The sequence below is a fragment of the Simochromis diagramma genome, unplaced genomic scaffold (assembly GCF_900408965.1).
Source record: "Simochromis diagramma unplaced genomic scaffold, fSimDia1.1 OVJJ01000304.1, whole genome shotgun sequence".
Lineage (NCBI taxonomy): Eukaryota > Metazoa > Chordata > Actinopteri > Cichliformes > Cichlidae > Simochromis > Simochromis diagramma.
The window spans coordinates 788,907-808,012 of record NW_024387030.1 but is presented as its reverse complement, the minus strand read 5'-3'; the positions used below and the strand labels follow the sequence as shown (position 1 = coordinate 808,012).

Here is a 19,106-nt window from a genome sequence, read left to right as displayed (position 1 = left end):
GTTTGTTGGAGCCACAGCTGTAAAGCTGCTGGTCATGATATCGGTTTGGATATGTGGTGAGAGGGAAACATGTAGATGAAACCAGGAGATGTCCTTACTGAATCATCAGAGCTGAACAGGTGATGGAGAAACAGGTTTACCTTTTAGGTGACATGAATGAGTTGAAGGGAAGAAATTAACTGTTTCTGAGAGACAAATAACACCAGGATCCATACTTTTCTTTCTTATTCTCATTTAAAATGTCTAGCTTTTAATAAATATTTATCAGAATCTTACAAACAAGTTTTCATCTGATGTAAAATGTATAGAAATACATTATTGTATTCAGTAAATATTAAGTCTAGTATATACCCTTGTAAGTTATAGTATTCTTTCCTTTGGGAAGGTACCATCTGTGCAGTCTGCAATTCTGTTGAAGAAAGATGTTGAATCTATTTGATTACAGGAGAAAAATAATAGATTTCTGTGCATTTGTTTGATATGTGCGTTAAATTAAAATCAGTTTTTCAATTAAGCATCTTGAAACAGAGGGTGGGGGAGTGGTTCCCTATTTTTTTTCTTTTCTTTTTTTGCTGGGAGTTGGTGTAACAGAGTCATAAATCACATTGTTATAATTACACAAAATGTGTTCTAAACCCCCAAACTGCTCCTTTTATACCTGACTTTTAGGACCTCCAAGCCTGTAGTTGTGTTCATTATCAGTTAGAGCCCCTCCTCATTCTTTTCTTCTTCTTCTTTGGTGCAATACTATAAATACAGTGTACCCCTTTTGCCTCTCCCCTTTTCCTACAATCCCCCTGTGGGAGAGGTGGGTGTCATTTCTTTCCAACACCTTGAAACACACATAATTCATATTTAGCCACCCTGATGTTTATGATTGCGATGTTAGTTCAGTTGTTGTCATTATTAAGCCTGTTTTTGTAAGATGTTATAAGTGTGTAGTATGTGTGTATCATAAATGTGTTTTAGGCGCCATAAATGCTAGCATGAATATATACTCCTTGCTAGCTTGGGAGCTGTGGTGGGTTGAGCTAACCCTCTTCCCCACTGTTTGTATTTGGTCTAGGAGCTGGAGTGGGCAAATTATTTACTTGGAGGTCTTTCTTTCTTTTACCTTTTTTATCAGGTATGTCGGATTTCATGTTGCTGTTTTTGTTTTATCTTATGTCAAATATGTTACGTGTAAATGCATATTTTATGTTTAATGTAAAAATAAATGCCAGCCCTTTTCCTACAATCCCCCTGTGGGAGAGGAGCTGGAGTGGGCAAATTATTTACTTGGAGGTCTTTCTTTCTTTTACCTTTTTTATCAGACACAACGCAGAATCACACCGGTTACACTGGCAACCTTATTAGTTAGGTATATGTAATTATAAATTAGGTTGATTTAGGTTGATTGCTACAGACCGTTTAGAATACCAGAATAGGGAGGGTGGTGTAGGTTTAAGTTTATTATAAAGGCTTTATGGCTTTTCCTATAATACCATGGTGGGCCGGTCACTAGTCAAAATGCCCGGGCTGATTTTTTGTCCCAGTCCAGCCCTGCTGATCACATATCACAATGTGTGCTATTTCAGCCAACAGTGCACCTATATTTTCTCTGAAAGTCAACTAAATGAAAAGCGTAATATCTAATTTCATAAAGAGACACATGGTTCAGTGTTATAGCCTCTTACTTCTGTAGAAGACAATAAATTAAGACCCTTTCCAGGAGCTGAAAAGTGCTATATGTGAAATGTTGTAAGAAGGCACCAAATATCTGGGAATCCTCAAAAGTTACAAAGGAATTAAACCAGAAAAAATGTATCAAAACCTGCATGGAGCAAGAGGATTTACTTCTCAAGTTAGCATCAGCAGAATAAATTTAGACTTAAAACATCTGATTTGTATGTTTTTACTAAAGCTTCATCAGAGGTTTAAAAGATACAGACGATACTCTCGAGACTGGATTAAGGACAGGAATGAAGAAAGTGTTCTTTTATTTCACTCCTCCTGAGTACAGACACTCTTTCTTCTCCTGACAGCCAGATTCAGGGTGCCTGCCCCTTTTGATCTCTATCAGTAACTGAGGAAGCCAGCTCTGAGCTGCGAGCCCCGGGTTGAAAATAAAACCCTTCTGAGTCCCGCTGTTGCAGCTCTTGCATATCAAAGTGGAAACCAAACATCAAACCACAGCTGATTTCCTGGCTTTTAACAGTGTGCGCTACAATTCTGCTGATGATTCTTTCATATCATTCTGCTACCAGTCCAATAACACTGGTGTCATCATGCATTTAATTACACAGCAGAGAGCCCAGCCTTCTAAAACCCACTCCTCTGACTGTTGGTTGGGAAAAAAATGTGTTGTTTTTTCAGCTTAATTGTGAAACAGCTCAATGATGATTTCCTAGTCTCATTATCCAGATGAAAAGGAGCTCTTTGTCTGAGTCCTACAGCATTAGTGCAAAACAGTTATTCCTGTCCATTAATTAAAAAGCTTTTTAAATTAACTTTACTGTTAGCAGACTGCTTTTTAGCTATTTGTGATGCATAATTGTACATTACAGTTGGGAAAGGCAACTCATAAAACATTTATTCCAACATATTACAAAAACTGAATTATAGCTCCACTTTCTTAGCTTACAGTAGGGCTGTGTGGTCTTCTCCTGCTGCAGTTCATATGCTTCACGGTTTAATGTGCTGTGCCCTCAGAGAGGCTCTTGTGCATGCGTGGGTTGTAAAATCATGTATATCACCTTTCTTCTACATTCTGAATCTCTGTTTGAAGTTTAGCACGTTGTTTTGACCATGTCTACATACCTAAATGGGTTGAATTACATTCAGGTATGATACTAGTGTTTAAAGAAGTGTACCTAATGAAGTGGTAGGTGAGTGTATACTGACATGAGGGGCATTTTCTTGTCCGTTTCATTTCTGACATTGGCGTCTTCAAACTATGATTACAATTATTGTTGGAAGACATTTTTGAGCAGATAAAAAGCAAGTCCGTGGTGACAGGCTGATGTGAGATCAGTAAGGTGGAAGCAGGAGAGCAGGAGCAGAAGGATACTGAAATCATCACAGGGGAATATTAACATATTATGAATATTAAATAACATGTGAAATAATTTTTGGAGCAGGATTTTGTAGAAGAGCTAAAAAGGAGAGACATTTTTCTTATCCTTGTTATGTTTCACATCTCTGGGCTTCCACAGATCCATTTGCAAGTGCTTTATGCAGTTTACTCCAAGGAAGTTCCCGAGGTGCGCTGCAGGGACTTCCTCTGAGTAAACAAAGAAATGGCAAGATAACATTATGTAATATCAGTGTTCAGTGGGCAGGGACTTAACAAGTAAAGATGAGGAAGTTTCTGGTTGGGGGGGGGGGGCAGTTTAACATTTTCTTTACATTTGATTATTTCATCAAATTCTTCAGTGGCACTTCCTCACTTATCCGCCCGACTCAGCCGCATCAGATGGATAACTCAGCTGAAGGTTTTTTTTTTTTGAATATTGCAGTAAATGGGTGACCTGAAAAGAAAAGGCAAGACCACGTCGTCTTCTTCCATCATCTCAGGAATCTTTTCTGATGATTATGTCCATTGTAGGTGTGGAAATGGTTAATAACTGAGAAATGTCATATAAAATTAGGTGAGTTGAACCCATTTAAAAAAAAAAAAAAAAACAAAAAAAATCCCTAAGGTCATTAGGAGCAGTTATTGTTTTTTTAGACTAACGGGTGTGGAGGTGTGAAAAAGGCTGGGGACCACTGGATTAAGAGACAATAGACTACTTAAAGACACACAGGAAACCAGTGGGTCATATAAAATGTCCCTGCAGACTAATTGTGATTAAGTTAGTTTTGGGTCTACTTGACATTCATGCACAATCTGAAGCCATTGTTTGTTTCTTTGTGGTACTTCAAATCAGAATAACTATGGTCTGGTTTGGTTTGATTATTGGAGACTGCAAGACGACAGACGACTTCTTTCCAACGCCAGTTTTTTTAATGGATTTAAGGGGGAGAAAAAAAAAAAAAAAAAAAAAAAAAAAAAGACAAACGAAGCAAGTGACTTTTTATTATTTTTATTCACTGACTAAAAGAAGAGAAGCATTCATTCCACAATAATTCAAATCAACATTTGGCAGGTTGACCCCTCAAGTGTATGCCATCTGTCATTTCAGAGGTTTTACGTGGAGGTTTATAACGCGTCCTCCCTTTTCTTCACCACAGAGCCATGGATCAACACTGTTCAATGATAAAATCTGTCCTCTTACTTCCAGAGGACTCTTCCTCTGCAGACTAATCCAAAAAACAGCTGGGACAATTTCAAATGTCACTTTTATGTGCCTTTTCTTGTGGACATTTAGGGTAAAACTCTGTTTTGCTTGGTCTTAAAAATCCACAAGCCACCCTTTTAATCACACCTTTGTCTGTTTGATATAGCTCAGGTGAGTTACAGAATTGACTCGCTTTTAAAGCTCTGTGCAGAACAGATTTGGAAGTTTTTGTTTCTGAAATATGCTCTGTGGTACGTGAAGTCTATCCAGCTGTGTTCTGGGTTCAGTCTGGTTCCCTGCTTACAGAAAGGAGGTAATAACCCGGTGCTATGTGCTCACGTTAACCGACACAGTCGCACAGGAACGTTACGCTCAGAATATTCAACATTAACGATGGTAAAACCATTTCTCCAAAAAACACACAACAACAGAACTTCTGATTTACAAAGTCTGCGTGATTTCAGAGTATACTTCATGTTCATAAATTGAACCCGGACATGTGTTGCATAAGAGTATACCACGGTAATGCATTGTTGATACCTATACAAATATGCACTGTGTGAGTTTAGATATCTATATAGTTTATATTTCTTCCTCTATGGTTTTTCTAAAGATGCAGCCGGGCGCCGTCAGCACTGCTTGTGCCCCCTTTGTGGCCACTAGTAAGACTGCTGTTATTGCAAACTGTCCTGATTTTAAACAAATGCACAACATTCGTACCACGATAAAACTGGGGCCATCTAGCCAGTCTCACAGAGACCAAGAGTGAGCCCGCCGTCACCGCTGCTGTCGCTGGGCTGGCTGACCAGAATCAAAAAGATCTTAAAACTAAACGATAAGATTTCAGAAATCATCATAAGGCCAAGTATTGTCATTGCAAGTTCTTATTAGTTTACATCTTCGTTTCTATTGTATGACAGTGAGAAAAACCAAATATAAAAATAGGAGGAAAAGAAAAAGAGGGTGAGTGTGGATTATATGCATTCCTCTTGCATAGTTGTATTGCTGGACTGGGCAGCAGGCCTGCCTGCCTGGCTAATTAGGAGGTTTGGCTCTCCAGACTTGACAAGAACGACTTTGTTTACCAGCCAGAAACATCACAGCCACAGTAGCTGAGATCTAAATGGAGATAGTTGGCAGACACTGAGCATGAATATCTATCAGGTCCATGATACAGTCAGGCGCTGAGTGAATCTCGCAATGCACCAACGATACTGACAGAATTTGGCCAGGTTAATGCCATCAGTGCCATTTTGTCATTTCGCCTCTACATCTACAGAGAAGCAAGTAAATGATAACACCATTACTATCGCACCCAGGCTGACATCATCGTCATCATCATCAGCTGGCTGGAAAACTAAAAGCCGGAGTGTCCAAACTTCCTGTCAGTGCTAGTACATCTAGCCTCAAACACATGTACCTATCTCTGTTACAGGACTGATTTTATACCAGTGCAATGCACATCCAGTGTTTGTCTCCAAGTTACTGAAACACATCAGGAAGCTAATCAGATTTGTCACATTCCTGCATGCGGCCAGCCCTCTGAGAGCTCATTCAGTCCTGCATGTACTGGTAGTAGTCTGTGGTCAAAGCATTTAAATGAGAAAACAAACCTAAAAAGAAATACAACCTTGCTATGAGGAAACCCTGTCTCTTCATGTTAATCCACCAGAAACACTGAACCAGCCCTGAATGTCTTTTAGGGAAGGCTTCAGGCCCAGAACCATCTTACTACCTCTTTTTCTTAAGCTATTTAAGTTAAGTTTCATTTTCCAGAACATTCTGAGAGTCAACATCACAAACCCTCGAGTCGGCATCGAGTCTAAGCAACGATCAAAGTGGAAATGAAACTTGTGATGAGTGTCTGCCTGTGGCTCTGAGCCCGCGTTTAGGCGGATGCAGATTTGACACAGTCTGCTGCTTTGGTACTAAAATAACACACACTCATGACCCTGTCCATGTCAAGGGAATTAGCAGTGGCTATCACAGAGGTTTCATACCCATCCCTCTGTATAACAGCCTTGATTGGACAGTATATTTACAGTTCCGCAAGCATGCCACCAAGGCCAACTTTCTCAGATGGAGTGCATTAGAGGCCAGCTCTGTGGGTTCATTTAGGGGCCACGTGAGCCCAGTTATCTTCAAGGATTTCTCTGAATGCACATAACAGCACAAGAAAAAAATAAAATAAAAAGAAGCTAAATAATAATTTAAAAAAAAGTTAAAGTATAAAATGGTCAAAAGGGCTGCGGCCACTTGAATGTGCAGTAAGTGCTGGTAATGGTCTCCTGAATAACTGACATCCCATCATCCCTCCAGAGCCTTCAAACCTGTCAATTTTAATGGCAGGACTCATTAAAAATAAGGCTCTGCTAGCTTTGTGTCAGTCAAACAAACTCCGTCTGCATATGTTATAAAAATCAGCCCAGCACAGGCTCCTGTGCATCCAAAGTGAACATGCATCTCTGTGTCCTTAACATGCAGTCCTGTTTTTCACCTGCCAGACTGACTCAACATGTGAAACCACCTGATTCCACAGCCCTCTTTTTTTAGCACTGTGATAGTCAAGTTGCTTTTGCCCCCCCCCCTCTGTCCTTTGTGACTTTGTGTACCGGACACAATATGGCCTCAGAATGCTGAAGCATGGCATCGCAGAAACACACATTAGAAACTCAATTTACCTCCTGAAATGAACAACACCCTTCATAACCATTTCTAAGTGTTATCACACCTCCACTCTGCTCAGACCAGCTGCTAATCTGGTGTGACTCGTCAGTTCTAGATGCATCTCTGATCTCTTCACACACAGACCATTCAAAGTAAAAAATATATAGTTTATCTGTAGATAATCTTCTTGCAGACCTTGCAGCAGTAAACTGTTTGCTTGTCAGACGGCCTGAGCGACGCCTGTGTGGAATGTCCTGTTCCTAGAAGATCTCTAGCAGCAAATCACTTTATAGCTCAGGACTAAACACTTCCCCTCAAACTCGACCTTGGGTACAGGCTTACTGGCCAAACACCACATCACATGAGGCACATGGGCCTTTGTCCTCACTCTGCTATCTTTCAGGGTGTAACTCCTCCTGGAAGCATCTGCGAGAGTGTTTAGTCCCTGACTTTACTGAGATTGAACCTTCTTAGTTTTACATTCATTTGTTCCTCACAGTGAAACAGACGATAGACAGGGAAGAGAAAGGAGGAGGAAAACTCCAGATCACTCTGCTTAAGCCTCTGTAGGAGTGTCCTGCACTGGACCGGACTTTAAGCAACATGCACTGTAGACCCTGAGTGCAGTTTAGAGGTAACACTGTACAAGATGTGCAGCAACGCTGATCCAATAATGCCTTAAAACCCATATTCTTGTGTTTCTAAACACAGGGCACAGTCAATGACCAGACGGGAAGCCTTTTGCTCTCAGGTCTGGATTCACTCCAACCACATGGCGAGACTGTTGACATTTTATCACGTCCACAGTATGGTCCAAAGTGTAAGAAGGGCAGAGTTTGACACCAAACAGACTATTAATAGTCAGTGGAATAAACATAGGAAAAAAAAGGAGTGGAGAAATATCAGAATAGTAGGAGCTTTAAAGGAGAAAACAATACTGGACCAGCCTCCAGTCAGTGTGTGTCTTTGTGGGCACTTCAGATAGACTTGTGTCTGGGTTAAGTTTGTTCCTCTGTGGTCTTTGGCAGCTAAGAATACATCCACAAGGGTGGAGAACAGATCCAGTGACTCCTAATATTCTTTCAGCTTCAGGCCTGAGGTTTCCATCGTCCTCCTCCTTTTCCAAAAACCGATTGAACCCTGAGAACGAATGATTTCTGTTCCTGTTTCCCACTGCAGAAGAAGTGATAAGACTACACCGGTGAACACGAGCAAGCCTCCCCCTCTCCCCTACAAATACACACAGGCATGCATACATCGCATGGGACTGCACAGCCAAAAACATCTTATTTATATATTTCTACTGCATACAAGTGAAAAGCTGAGCAGAAAAATGTAGGCAGGATCCGAGAGGAATCAACACACGACGGCTGCTGAAACCTTCATCACTGCAGCTTTTAACCCTTAAAAACTGAACTAATAATAACAACACCTAACAAAGCCAATATTTTGCTGACAGGCAAGGTTTGAAAAGCAGTGAGACTTCAGAGGCTTTCAGGCACAAGATGGCTCAATATTCAGCTATTGGCCACAATGCTGGACTGGTTGCACTTCTGTTTGACCTCTTGTCTCCTTGGAAGGATAAACCAGAATTTCTCTACACGTGCCTTAACTAAAATAGAGTTTTTTCCATTTCTAGTTTTGTGGTGTAAGTATTTCAGCAAGCTAACAAATCTGAACTGTAATTCTGATTATCTGAGCTTAATCTCTGGTAAAAACACCATTCCTTCCTTTAATTTTGGCAGATAAACAGCCAAATCTAAGTTCTAGCATGAAGCCAATAAAATCTAGAGACTTGTGAAGACAGGAAAGTGCTGATGAAATGAGAGTGGAACAGCTTCTTAAAAAAAAAAAAAAAAATCTACTTTCTTATTTGAGGTGACCATTTACTTTGACATTGCATTCTACTAAACACTGCCGTGATTTTTACACCTCTTAACTGTCTGACATCTACGAACAATACGAAGCTCTAACAGCTCTAACATCTCTCACATAAAAAGAGCTTTTAAAAAGAAGAAAGAAGAAGGAGGAGCGTGGAGGAAGATGACATTAAAAAACCAACACGTTTTGGTCTGAATGTGTGATGTTGGTACGTTTCCCCTCTGAGTGTACAGAGCTATTTACAGCCACAAACAGCCTTTAAAAGAAACTCTTGGTACCAAAGTGCATTTATCCTGAGATATGAACCAAGGACTATAGAGATTATCATGGCTAAACCACCAAGGTCCCCTTAAATAGACAAGCAAACATTTGGTATCCGGGGCCAGTCGCTGCGATTAATTCATTCTGAAACTAACAAAGTGCTGGCACACTGGTTCCATATCAGTCCATGGGGAAGAGAATAAAATCACTAAGGTCAACACCGTAAACTATAGACCCTGATATGGACCTTTACAGTGTGCAGTGCCATTGTCCTCGACCTTTACAAATCCATGCCTGAGCTGAAGCAGCTTGGGTGGGCAGCTTTTCTGACAGTGGCTCATTTACTCATGAAAGTTGGGTACATTTAAGTCTAACCCAACTTCCATTTTTCCTGTTAAAACCTCAACTCAGCTCAGAAAACTCCAATAGGACCTCATAACCACTGAGCAGTCACAGCACTGTAGGATCACACTGCTATACTAAGCCCAGTAATCAACTGATGGTGCTCGTGTCTATCTGGAGTCATTTGGTCTATGATGTCTCGCTTTAGCTGTTAACATTCATTTCATGTATTAAAGTGATCGCACTCACTTGAAAGCAGACAAGTAAAGACACTGACTTAATCAAAGTCATGCAATTGTGAATGAATGAGGACAAGCTCAGTCAGACCCACAGTGCCAAAGCATTTCACCTCAGATGACCGACCATCAGTTCAAACATTAATTGGGCCCAGCAGGTCCCCCATTGACAGCATAGATTCATTTGAACCACCCCAGAGCCTCTCAGTCCCTCACATCTACTGAAGATATAAGACACGTGCAGCAAGCAGCATGGTTGTGCCATTCTTTAGTCTTTATCAACCATAATCTTTGAAAACAAATGTATGATTAGGTTTGCTGACCCCTCCGACTGAGGGTCTATCGGATGGCAAGATAAACAACAACATCAATAACAACAACTGTAGCCAGAAAACAAGGGGCTGTTTCAAAAGGCAACTGTGACTCAAGAGGAAATAATCCAAAGAAAATAAAATAAAAACAAAACTTCTACTCACATTAACTGATTGTTTCACACAAGCTACACAACATTGCCACCACTGCTGGTCGTAGAGACATTAAAAGCCTACCTGAGACTGACAGAAGCAGCTTTCGTCACATGACCTGAAACCTTACTGTTCTGCTGCATTGAAGGAGGAAGAGGAAGAAGGGGGGGGGGAAAAAAAAAAAAAAAAAAAAAAAAAAAAAAAAAAGAAAAAAAAAAAAAAAAAGAGCAGTCTTGGCTGTCAGTGAAGCCTACAATGTTAAAACTCAGCTATTCAGCAAGAGTAAGCCTTCAATGGCTGGCCAACAGCGTCAGAAATGAATTAAGTTACATTCAATGCACCCATTCCCCCCTCCTTGCTCTCAATCATGATTTGTTCCCCCTCAAAAAGAAAGAAGAGCTCTTCCTACCAACAGTACTGCTGCCATGACCTGTGTGATAGCTGCTCCTGCAGAATACTGCTGCTGTTCTAACATGGCCTCACCAAGAGTTTGGAAGCTGTTACAAAAGAGATTACTTAAATCACAAATATACATATGGCATTAAGGAACAAAACCCCATTTTCTCTTTAAAAAAAAAGAAAAAAAATAAAAATATGAAGGACTACTTGAAGATGTTTTTGACCTCAGAGCCCTCCAGCGTCATGATTTTTGACTTTGTGTCATGCGTCCCTTCTGCGTTCTTACAAACAACTGGAAGGCTCTGAAATCAGAAAGGCAGAGATATTCGTCCTGAAAGTAGAAAAAGATTTTCTAGTTGTCGTTTTGTGATGAGCTGAATTTTGTAGTTTGGCCCTGAAAGCGAGTCAGAATACGGGGCTTCCCCATTTAGCTGACGCTGAGGTTTCCCTAGAAAGTCAACAAGTGAGCAGGGTGCAAAGTGTGTTGGCGACAAGCATGTAACAATATTCTCCTCAACACCATCGGTAAGGATCTCAAAACCCCTAAACTATTTTGGCTTTGAGTCGCGATGACACGGCTGTTACATTAAAACTCACTAGCAGCAGCCACAGCCATTTCACAGTGGCGTTTCCCACCCGGCTGGCAAGGCTCTCGAACTAGTGGACAAGTGCACGAGATGCTCTTTCAGAGCGACAGAAGAAGCAGCTATGGTTGTGTTACCCAGGAAGTTACTAATCAGTAAGTTTACAGACTCCAGACAGATGGACACAGAGCAATGGTTTGTTAAAAAGATTTAAAAAAAAAAAAAAAAAGAAAGAAAAGAACTAAAGCTAATAGCTTGTGCCTGAACACACAACCCTTCTTAAATCCCTACAGTTCATCACTCAACCTGCCTGCCTGTCCTGTTCTAGCAGTGAGCAGGATAATAATATATCTGTATTTAAATACACACAAAGCCAATACAGGCAAGGGAACCACCACGCGGGAAGAAGGAAAAAGAAACCCCAACTGGGTTATACAAAGAGCAAGGAGGGATGGAAACAGTCAAATTAAAAAAAACAAAGGAAAACAAAACAAATCAAAAGGTACATTACACAGATGCTCCAGAGGTTATTAAGGTGAAGGAGAGAGCTCAGAATACTTGTGGGCAAGACCAGACCAGACTGAGCTGAGCGGGCGCTGGAAGCCGCACGCTGACCCACAAACTAAAACCTGTGAAGTCCTGCCAGCTGTCAGATCTCTGTGTGATATTCAAACCGAATGCTTTTCAGATTGTAATTAGCAATCCAGTTTTAAGTTAATACTCCTATGTGCAATATACATATATTTAAAACATCAGAAGCTGAATCCATTTTTCAAGCGACTGGCCAACTGGATAATAAGAGCAGCAAAGCAAGACGACGTTGAAAAATGGTCAGACTTAATTATGGGAAAAAAAAATAAAAAAATAAAAACAATCAGCTCACGTCAGTTCACATAATTTATAGACTACTCTTAAGCTCCACTTTAGATTTCTCGTTGGGTCTTGCACTCTGTTGGTCTGGTCTGGTCTTGACACAGTTTAGGCTGTGATGTCTTGGGTTTGCCATCCCCTGTCTACATGCCCATGCTGAAGGCACGCAGCTCATGATGGAAGTGCTGGGTGGGTTCGGACAAAAACACGCTGGAATCCAGGCAAGGCTGCCAGACACGGCCGAGGCCCAGAGAAACCTCCTTGACCAGGTTGTGGACTGGGTCGCCCTCTACGCACACCGACTGGTCTGGATCAAAGTCGATGCTCTCCTCGGAGACGGTCAGGACACGGAGACTGGAGCCTCGCAGTCGGGAGATGGCCACCAAGTTATGGGACCACACAGTGTAACCTAAATGGATTCAGGCACTAATCATTCAGATTTCAAAGCTAATAATGAACATGTTTTGCAGATTTATACTCGACACAAACCATAACAACTTCTTTTTAATACGGCCTACAGGAAGACAAGACTGCCAATGAACTCTGCAGTTACTTTACTGCTGGCTTCCTTCAAGCTACATTAGCTCTCCTGCTAGCAGCCAGTGCATTGCTGCCGATGCGCAGTGTAGTAAGCATACCACTGAATTAAATAATAGTCTGTAGACTGGCTTTTATAAAAAAATAAAATAAAAATAATTATTCAGCTTTTTCAGGGATGCAATCTAAAAATATTGGACTGGTGTGTCCACAGTCACAACAGTAAGTCCACAGCTTGCTGCACTGTTTAGAAAACAGTCACTACAGGCCTGTTTTGTATGGAATTATTACCACTGGCCACACAGATCTGACCAACTACAGCTCACGTTCTATCAAAGAAACAAACTGAACTCACCATGTATCACGAGTACAGCCAGCTGAGTACATCTCCATGTCAAGAGGACCAAAGGGTCTTCGTTACGATTGATGCTGAGGTCAGGGAAGTCAGGGCCATCCCTCAGGAGAAGGAAGTGAGTCAGCGTTTTGTTGTACTGCTGGGAGATGAGCTCCAGTGTGGCGTCGGTCACCGGCATGCTGTAACTGTCGAGGTGAAGTCGCTCGAGGGGAAGGCTCGGCTTTAGGACCCTGAGGAGCTCAGAACTGTCGACCTCCAGGGCCATGACGTACACTCGCAGGTTGGCGCTTACACGAACCTGGGGAAGACCAGGTAAACTTACTGATATGCTACAATTTACTAAATACACAGAGCCTCAATTCAGCATGAAATAAAAGCCACAATACAGAATCACAGCAGTACCAGTGCCTTCCAGTTATCCTCTGTAGCGGTCCCTTCTAATGATTTAAACTCCAGGGTGGCCCCGTTGAGCAGCAGGGAGAGGCGATGAAGTGGAGTTCGCCGTGGAGAGGCCAGCAAACCACAAAGCTCAGATGTAAAGTCAGTAAAATCGAGAGCCAGAGAATGAAGGTTAGAGAGGCGATCCAACTCAGATGGGGAGACGAGGGGCCCTGAGGGAAATTCGGAGGAAAACTTTCAGTTATTCGGCATTACTGTCACATAATGTTTACAAACTATATGATGTAACAGACATACCTAGCTGATGGTCCAGTAAACTTAGGTGCTGTAGGGTCTCAGCTGAAGGATTGGACAGGCAGGATAAAGAACAGGAAGTCACCAGGCCCAGCATGAAGCTACAAGACAGCCACCTCAGCTGCCTGCTGTTGGAGAGGACCTCCATAAACAACTGTTGGATTCTATTGAGAGACAAAGAAAGATCATTAAAAAAAAAACAAAAACAAAAAAAAAAACAGAATGACTACAGCTGCCGTCAAATCTGGTTTAAAAAAACAAAACAATCCCCAAAATCATTCCTGACAGTGGAGTAAAGAAAGAAAAGATCATCAGGGTATATACACTTTCAAAATGTCCCGACTTTATGTGTTTAAATGTAAGCCTAAAATGGATTTATTGTAATGATGTCCAAACAATTTCGACACACACACACACACTACAATCACACTGGTGGAGCTATGCTCAGCAACTTGGTGCATTTCACTCAGTGTTTTATGGCCAATTGTGTCTACAACACAAACCACAGAGCACAGAAGCTACACTGAATGCACTGAAATCTCATTTTTATTTAAACATCACTTACTGAACTACTGCTCAGCTGCAAAACAAATCCACAACTGCTGTGAATGAGACAAAAAGCTATCAAGGCAGGCAGTGATGCGCATGTTATTCTGAAAAGCCAGTAGTCCATGTACTCTGTAAGTTAAAGTGACATTAAAAACACCTGACACAAACCGGCCAACTATGAAACTCTTCGCCAGTTAAGTGAATGCTATTGATCATACTGTTACAGTGGATCACTCTGCTGAGGAATCTGGGATCCTTGCATTCATGTGGATGTTACTGTACATCAGTAAAAACTGCAGCTGGACAATACGCTCTGGACCTCAAGAAACAAAAACAAGGCACCGTCCTCATCCTCTAAATACCCTAAGAAATCCCATGTACATGCCCCAAAAAGTGAGAGCTGTCTGGGAGGCATAATGGACACAAACACTGTATTTAAAAACAAAAAAAAAAACAAAAAAAAAAAAACGAGGTTGTGTGACCTTCTTCATAGTCCACTTCTCATCATTGAGACAGGGAGTGGATCTACATGTACCTATCAGAGCATGGCTATCCATCATCCACCATAATGTGTGTCCCAAATACAAAAACACTCAGAGAATGATGGGAAATAAATAAGAAATAGCAGCAGGAGGGCCGAACTCAAACGCAATGACTGATTTAGGCTGCTGTAATTAATAAACACAAATGGACAGAACATATAAAGCTGGATTCAAGTCATAACATTTTCTGTCTTTTTACTTTAACCTATATGTCAATCACTGACTGGCTCAGCTCCCCGTGCTGGGTCACCTCTCAATGACCATCCAGGTGGAAAAGTTATATTATCCTCAGAATTGTTATGCAGGGGGAAACTATATAATAAAGCCAGGAGCTTTTCTTTCAAGCTGTAAATATGTTTCTTAAAGCTGTAAAGTTGGCCATTTAAAAATGGAGTCTATTGGGACTGATTTGCTTTTGGAACCAGCCTCAAGTGGCCAGCATTTTTGGCACTTCCGCATTGGTTTAATCCATTTGCTGTCTGCTCAGTGCAGAGGTGTGTGCATGCATTCAGATTTGATGGGAATCAAAATTTTCCATCAGGGTCGATATACGTAGACGTTGGATACTGGGTTATGTAAATGACCACTATTTAAAGCCCTCAGTCTCTTAAACACCAACAACACACAAAAACAAACGCTCCTTTTTCAGAGAGTCAATGCTTTGTAATAACACTCAGTTTTCTAGGCGGAAACCAGACACACACTTTGAGTGTTTGACGTGGACAAAGACTGTCCTGTGATGAAAAACTGTCTTTTCTTAATTTTGTAAATTAATTGCCCTTTCGAGACACCAAACACCGCAGACTTTCCATTACAACAAGAAGATGCAGTTTTGGAAATATTACTCATTCACACCCACATGCAGCTTAAATTATCACATTTGTCAGTCATTTCAGTGAAACCTGTTTTCATGCTTCGATGTTGTGACTTACTCATTGATCTTTTTGTCCCCCTGGTGGATTAGATGCAGGTGAGAGCTGTCTAGTAGTCCCTCTTGCTGGAGAATGAAGGTGTCTCCATACAGACTCAGCTTCTGCAGATTTCTGAATAGACAAAGACACGTACAGTTAGAAAAAAAAAAAAAAAAATTGCAGTTATTACTAGAACACCTGTATCAACAGCAGCAAGTCAGATGAGTCATCCGATCCAAACAACTTAAAAAAAAGGTTTCACCTGTTAAACAAACTGCAGCCATTTTGTTCAGTATAATTTAGTCTTCACTTCTCCTGAGCTGCTTTCTATCCCGCACAGAATTATGGCTGCCCTGCACTTTCCCGCAGTGCTGTTGAAAGCCCTTTATATGCTGGCACCCAAAATAGATTGGCAAAGATCAAGCAGCAGTGTATACGCCAAAGTTGATTCTTTCGAACACTGATGCAGTCAATGTAAGCATAGTGGTCACAATGCAGCCAATTACGTTGTTTCAAACAGACGATCTACACCTCTTTTGATAGTAATGTTTGGAAGATCACCAACAAAACGCGGTGAAAAGCAGAAAGGGCGAATTTCTTTATAGGACCGGTTACAAACATAAGAGGGAAGGGCAGGTTTATCGGCAAATAGGATGACATTTTCTTTCACATCAGTGTTGTTTTGGCTAAATGAACCAACAGGATTAAGAGGCAATAGATTTATTCTTGTTATAATCTTGTATTGGAAAATTTACAGTTTAATTTGGTCAGACATAAGTTACAATCAAATAACTGCAAATGACAATAACATGTATATGAATATCTTAAGAAATTAGTTAACACAATTATTTTTAAGCACAATCATTATGAAAACAGTAAAGTCAGCATCCCTATGAATGATGATGACGACCTTTAAGTAGTCCAACAGTACAATGACACAAGATACCAACAGCCATTACATTATAAACAAATATGAACCTTATCTGGGTGATGTGCAGTCTTCAAATAATAGTCAAACAGGTTCCATTAACCCAGAATTTCATAATTAGTGCATCCCTACAATCAACACTTCGCAAAGTGCCATCATTTATTGAAAACAGTTCCTGTTGTAGGCCATTTTCCCAACATTTTTAAATGTCTGAATTAGCCAACTCAATACTGATGGGAACATATCCCCTGCATAAGTGTCGCACATGCACCAGTGCAACCACAAGGGTTTCATACAGCCGCACATGGCACAGGCATACCTGCGAGGTGAAGCGCATGTTATGTTTGATGTACCCACTTCCTGTGTATCAGCTGAGAGTTCAGGTTTATGGGCTCATGTGCAGCTACTTAGTGCCCTTAGAAAGAAACAACAACTTGTCTGTTCTCATTATTCGGAACATACGTCAGTGCTGGTGGAGCTGGCTCAGTGCACTAAATGAAAGGAACAACCCCCCCCCCCCCAAAAAAAAACAAAAAACAAAAAACAAAACAAAACAGGCTTTTCATTACCCGATAGCGAGCTCTGAAGTTAGAGGTTGTAGTCCTGATCTTTTCAAAACTACCATGCACAAAACAGACCATGGTTCTTAGATTCTCATAATGCTTCATCACCATGATGAGATCAGTGGAACAAGTTCATCCATTTATTTCAGTTCTGCTTTCCCCACCAAGCCCACTTTCACAATTCTACATCTGGATTAACCTAAATTTGTCACATTTTAAAAGTGTGTTTGAATAAATCAGGTGTCTGGAAGTGGATTACCACAGATATATCATTATTGGTGTCTATATGTTGCCTGATACACACCGATAGTCAGTGAAAGTGTTGTGTAGGAAGTGGGAGAACATCCTTCCTCTGCTGCTGAAGCTTATAAAAACAACAGCCTGTTATTGAACTGAAACGTTATCAGTTAAAAGACAGCATTGGCACCAAATGCAACTTTCTGGAGCTAGCTAGTAAAGCTGTATACCAGCAGGGAAGTGGGAAAGGGTTTAAGTTGTCCTTAAACTGAAACAACTTTAAAACAAACAACAAAATAATGTCAAATATTTCAACCCCTTTAGTAGAATTAAGACAAAGCAACCAGTTTTGAATGCCAGCATCACAAAACACTGTAAAGAAGACGGGAGAAGGTGGAAAAAGGTGTGACACAGCTGCACCAATGAAATCAGAAGCGTTAACAGTGTCAAATTTTGACAGAGTAGGAGAAATTATCCTTTGTGTGTGAGAGAGAGAATATAAGTGATCACGTCCTACAAACGGACAACAGTCTAAATACATCCACACACTGTATGTGTGTGTGTTTATGTCAGTGCTGATATCAGCAAGTCACAGCCAACAAAGCCTTCTAGCCTCCACCAGTGCTGCATTGTACCTGCTGCTATGGAGAGACCATAATGAGAAGTGTAAAATAGGACAGGTGACAAAAGGCATGCAGATGCCTCGCACATGCACCACCATTTAATTTACACATGCAAAGCTGCCCTTAATAAACCATATGCATAACGCTTGCTGCCACTGCAAAGACCTGGCATGATTACGTAACTCCTAATGCCAGGGTTTGTTTATAGCTAACTGAGCTAGCCAGTTGCTAGCTCACTGCGACGCATCTAAACCCGAGAAATTTAAAAAACAAAACAAAACAGGGCGAACATGTCAAGCGAATTTTTCACTCAAATTAAAAATATCAAAGCAGACATTTTCAGAGGTTATTTTCTAGTATTACCTATTGTTTCGGATGCTGGTGAACACACATAACACCTGGTCCAAGTAGGTGGCCACGGCGTCCCTCCATCGCTCCTTGTGCTGCGGGTCGCTATCGGGACCCGGAGGCTGGTCCATTCTGGCGGACGACGGGTCGCTGTTCTGATGGCTAAGGTTTCCTTCCACCGGTGCGAGCTCTAGCTGCAACTCTCGCACAAAAGAGCCAAACTTTCGCATAAGGAACTCAAGCTTCGGGGTTTCGTCAGAGCTGGAGCATCCACCACCACCTATTCGCAGTTTGAGCTCGGTCCACAGCGCGGGGTAGAACAGACACTCCCTCCAGCGAGAGCACACAGCCGAGGCCCGGAGCTTGTCTCGGTCGGACAGAAAGGAGAATATGTGGACAATAAGCTCGCTGGGCAAAGCCATGGCTCCGACACCCCCGCACAGAGCCATGGCGAGCTAAAAACGGCAAAAGGTGCTGTCGAAAAACCAACCAGACGTAAACGAAATGTCACAACCGTTTATTAAAGCGACGAGGTAGCAGCTGCGAATATCAGCGACGTTTCTTCCTCTCGACGAAAACAAACCGTTTTCAGCTTTGCCTTCAATACTACTGGAACGTACCACTCCACCGAATTACACGGGGACGGAAACAATCCCCACAAACCTTATCAAAACATCCATCGCAGGTATTTCTTTTTTATTTCCTAACACTAATATTTTATTCTGCCATGCTGATGACTTAGTTGTATTTTCATCAGATTTGGGGTAACCCGTGGCCGCAGCGATACCTTGTCACTTGAATGGTTTCATCCGAAGGTGCTGTTATTTTTGCCATACTGACGTGCTCCGTTAGAGGGC

At 41.4% G+C, this 19,106-nt stretch overlaps 1 protein-coding gene across 1 annotated transcript; it reads right to left on the bottom strand.

Annotated features, from left to right (window-relative positions):
- Positions 1-4,048: 4,048 nt before the first annotated feature.
- Positions 4,049-18,858, bottom strand: LOC120740430 (F-box only protein 33). Its single transcript, XM_040042822.1, has 6 exons — positions 18,265-18,858; positions 15,572-15,682; positions 13,552-13,712; positions 13,258-13,466; positions 12,856-13,153; positions 4,049-12,372 (listed from the first exon to the last, which is right to left on the bottom strand). The coding sequence occupies exons 1-6, from the start codon at positions 18,696-18,698 to the stop codon at positions 12,107-12,109; spliced, it is 1,479 nt and encodes a 492-aa protein (XP_039898756.1). The 5' UTR covers positions 18,699-18,858; the 3' UTR covers positions 4,049-12,106.
- Between the last annotated feature and the right edge of the window lie 248 nt (positions 18,859-19,106).

Excerpts from the sequence above, each read along its gene's own strand:
- LOC120740430 (XM_040042822.1), bottom strand. The coding sequence starts at position 18,698 with ATGGCTCTGTGCGGGGGTGTCGGAGCCATGGCTTTGCCCAGCGAGCTT. Across the intron at positions 15,683-18,264 it reads ACCAGCATCCGAAACAATAG|AAATCTGCAGAAGCTGAGTC; the intron begins GTAATACTAGAA and ends TTGTCTATTCAG. Across the intron at positions 13,713-15,571 it reads GGGGACAAAAAGATCAATGA|AATCCAACAGTTGTTTATGG; the intron begins GTAAGTCACAAC and ends GTCTCTCAATAG.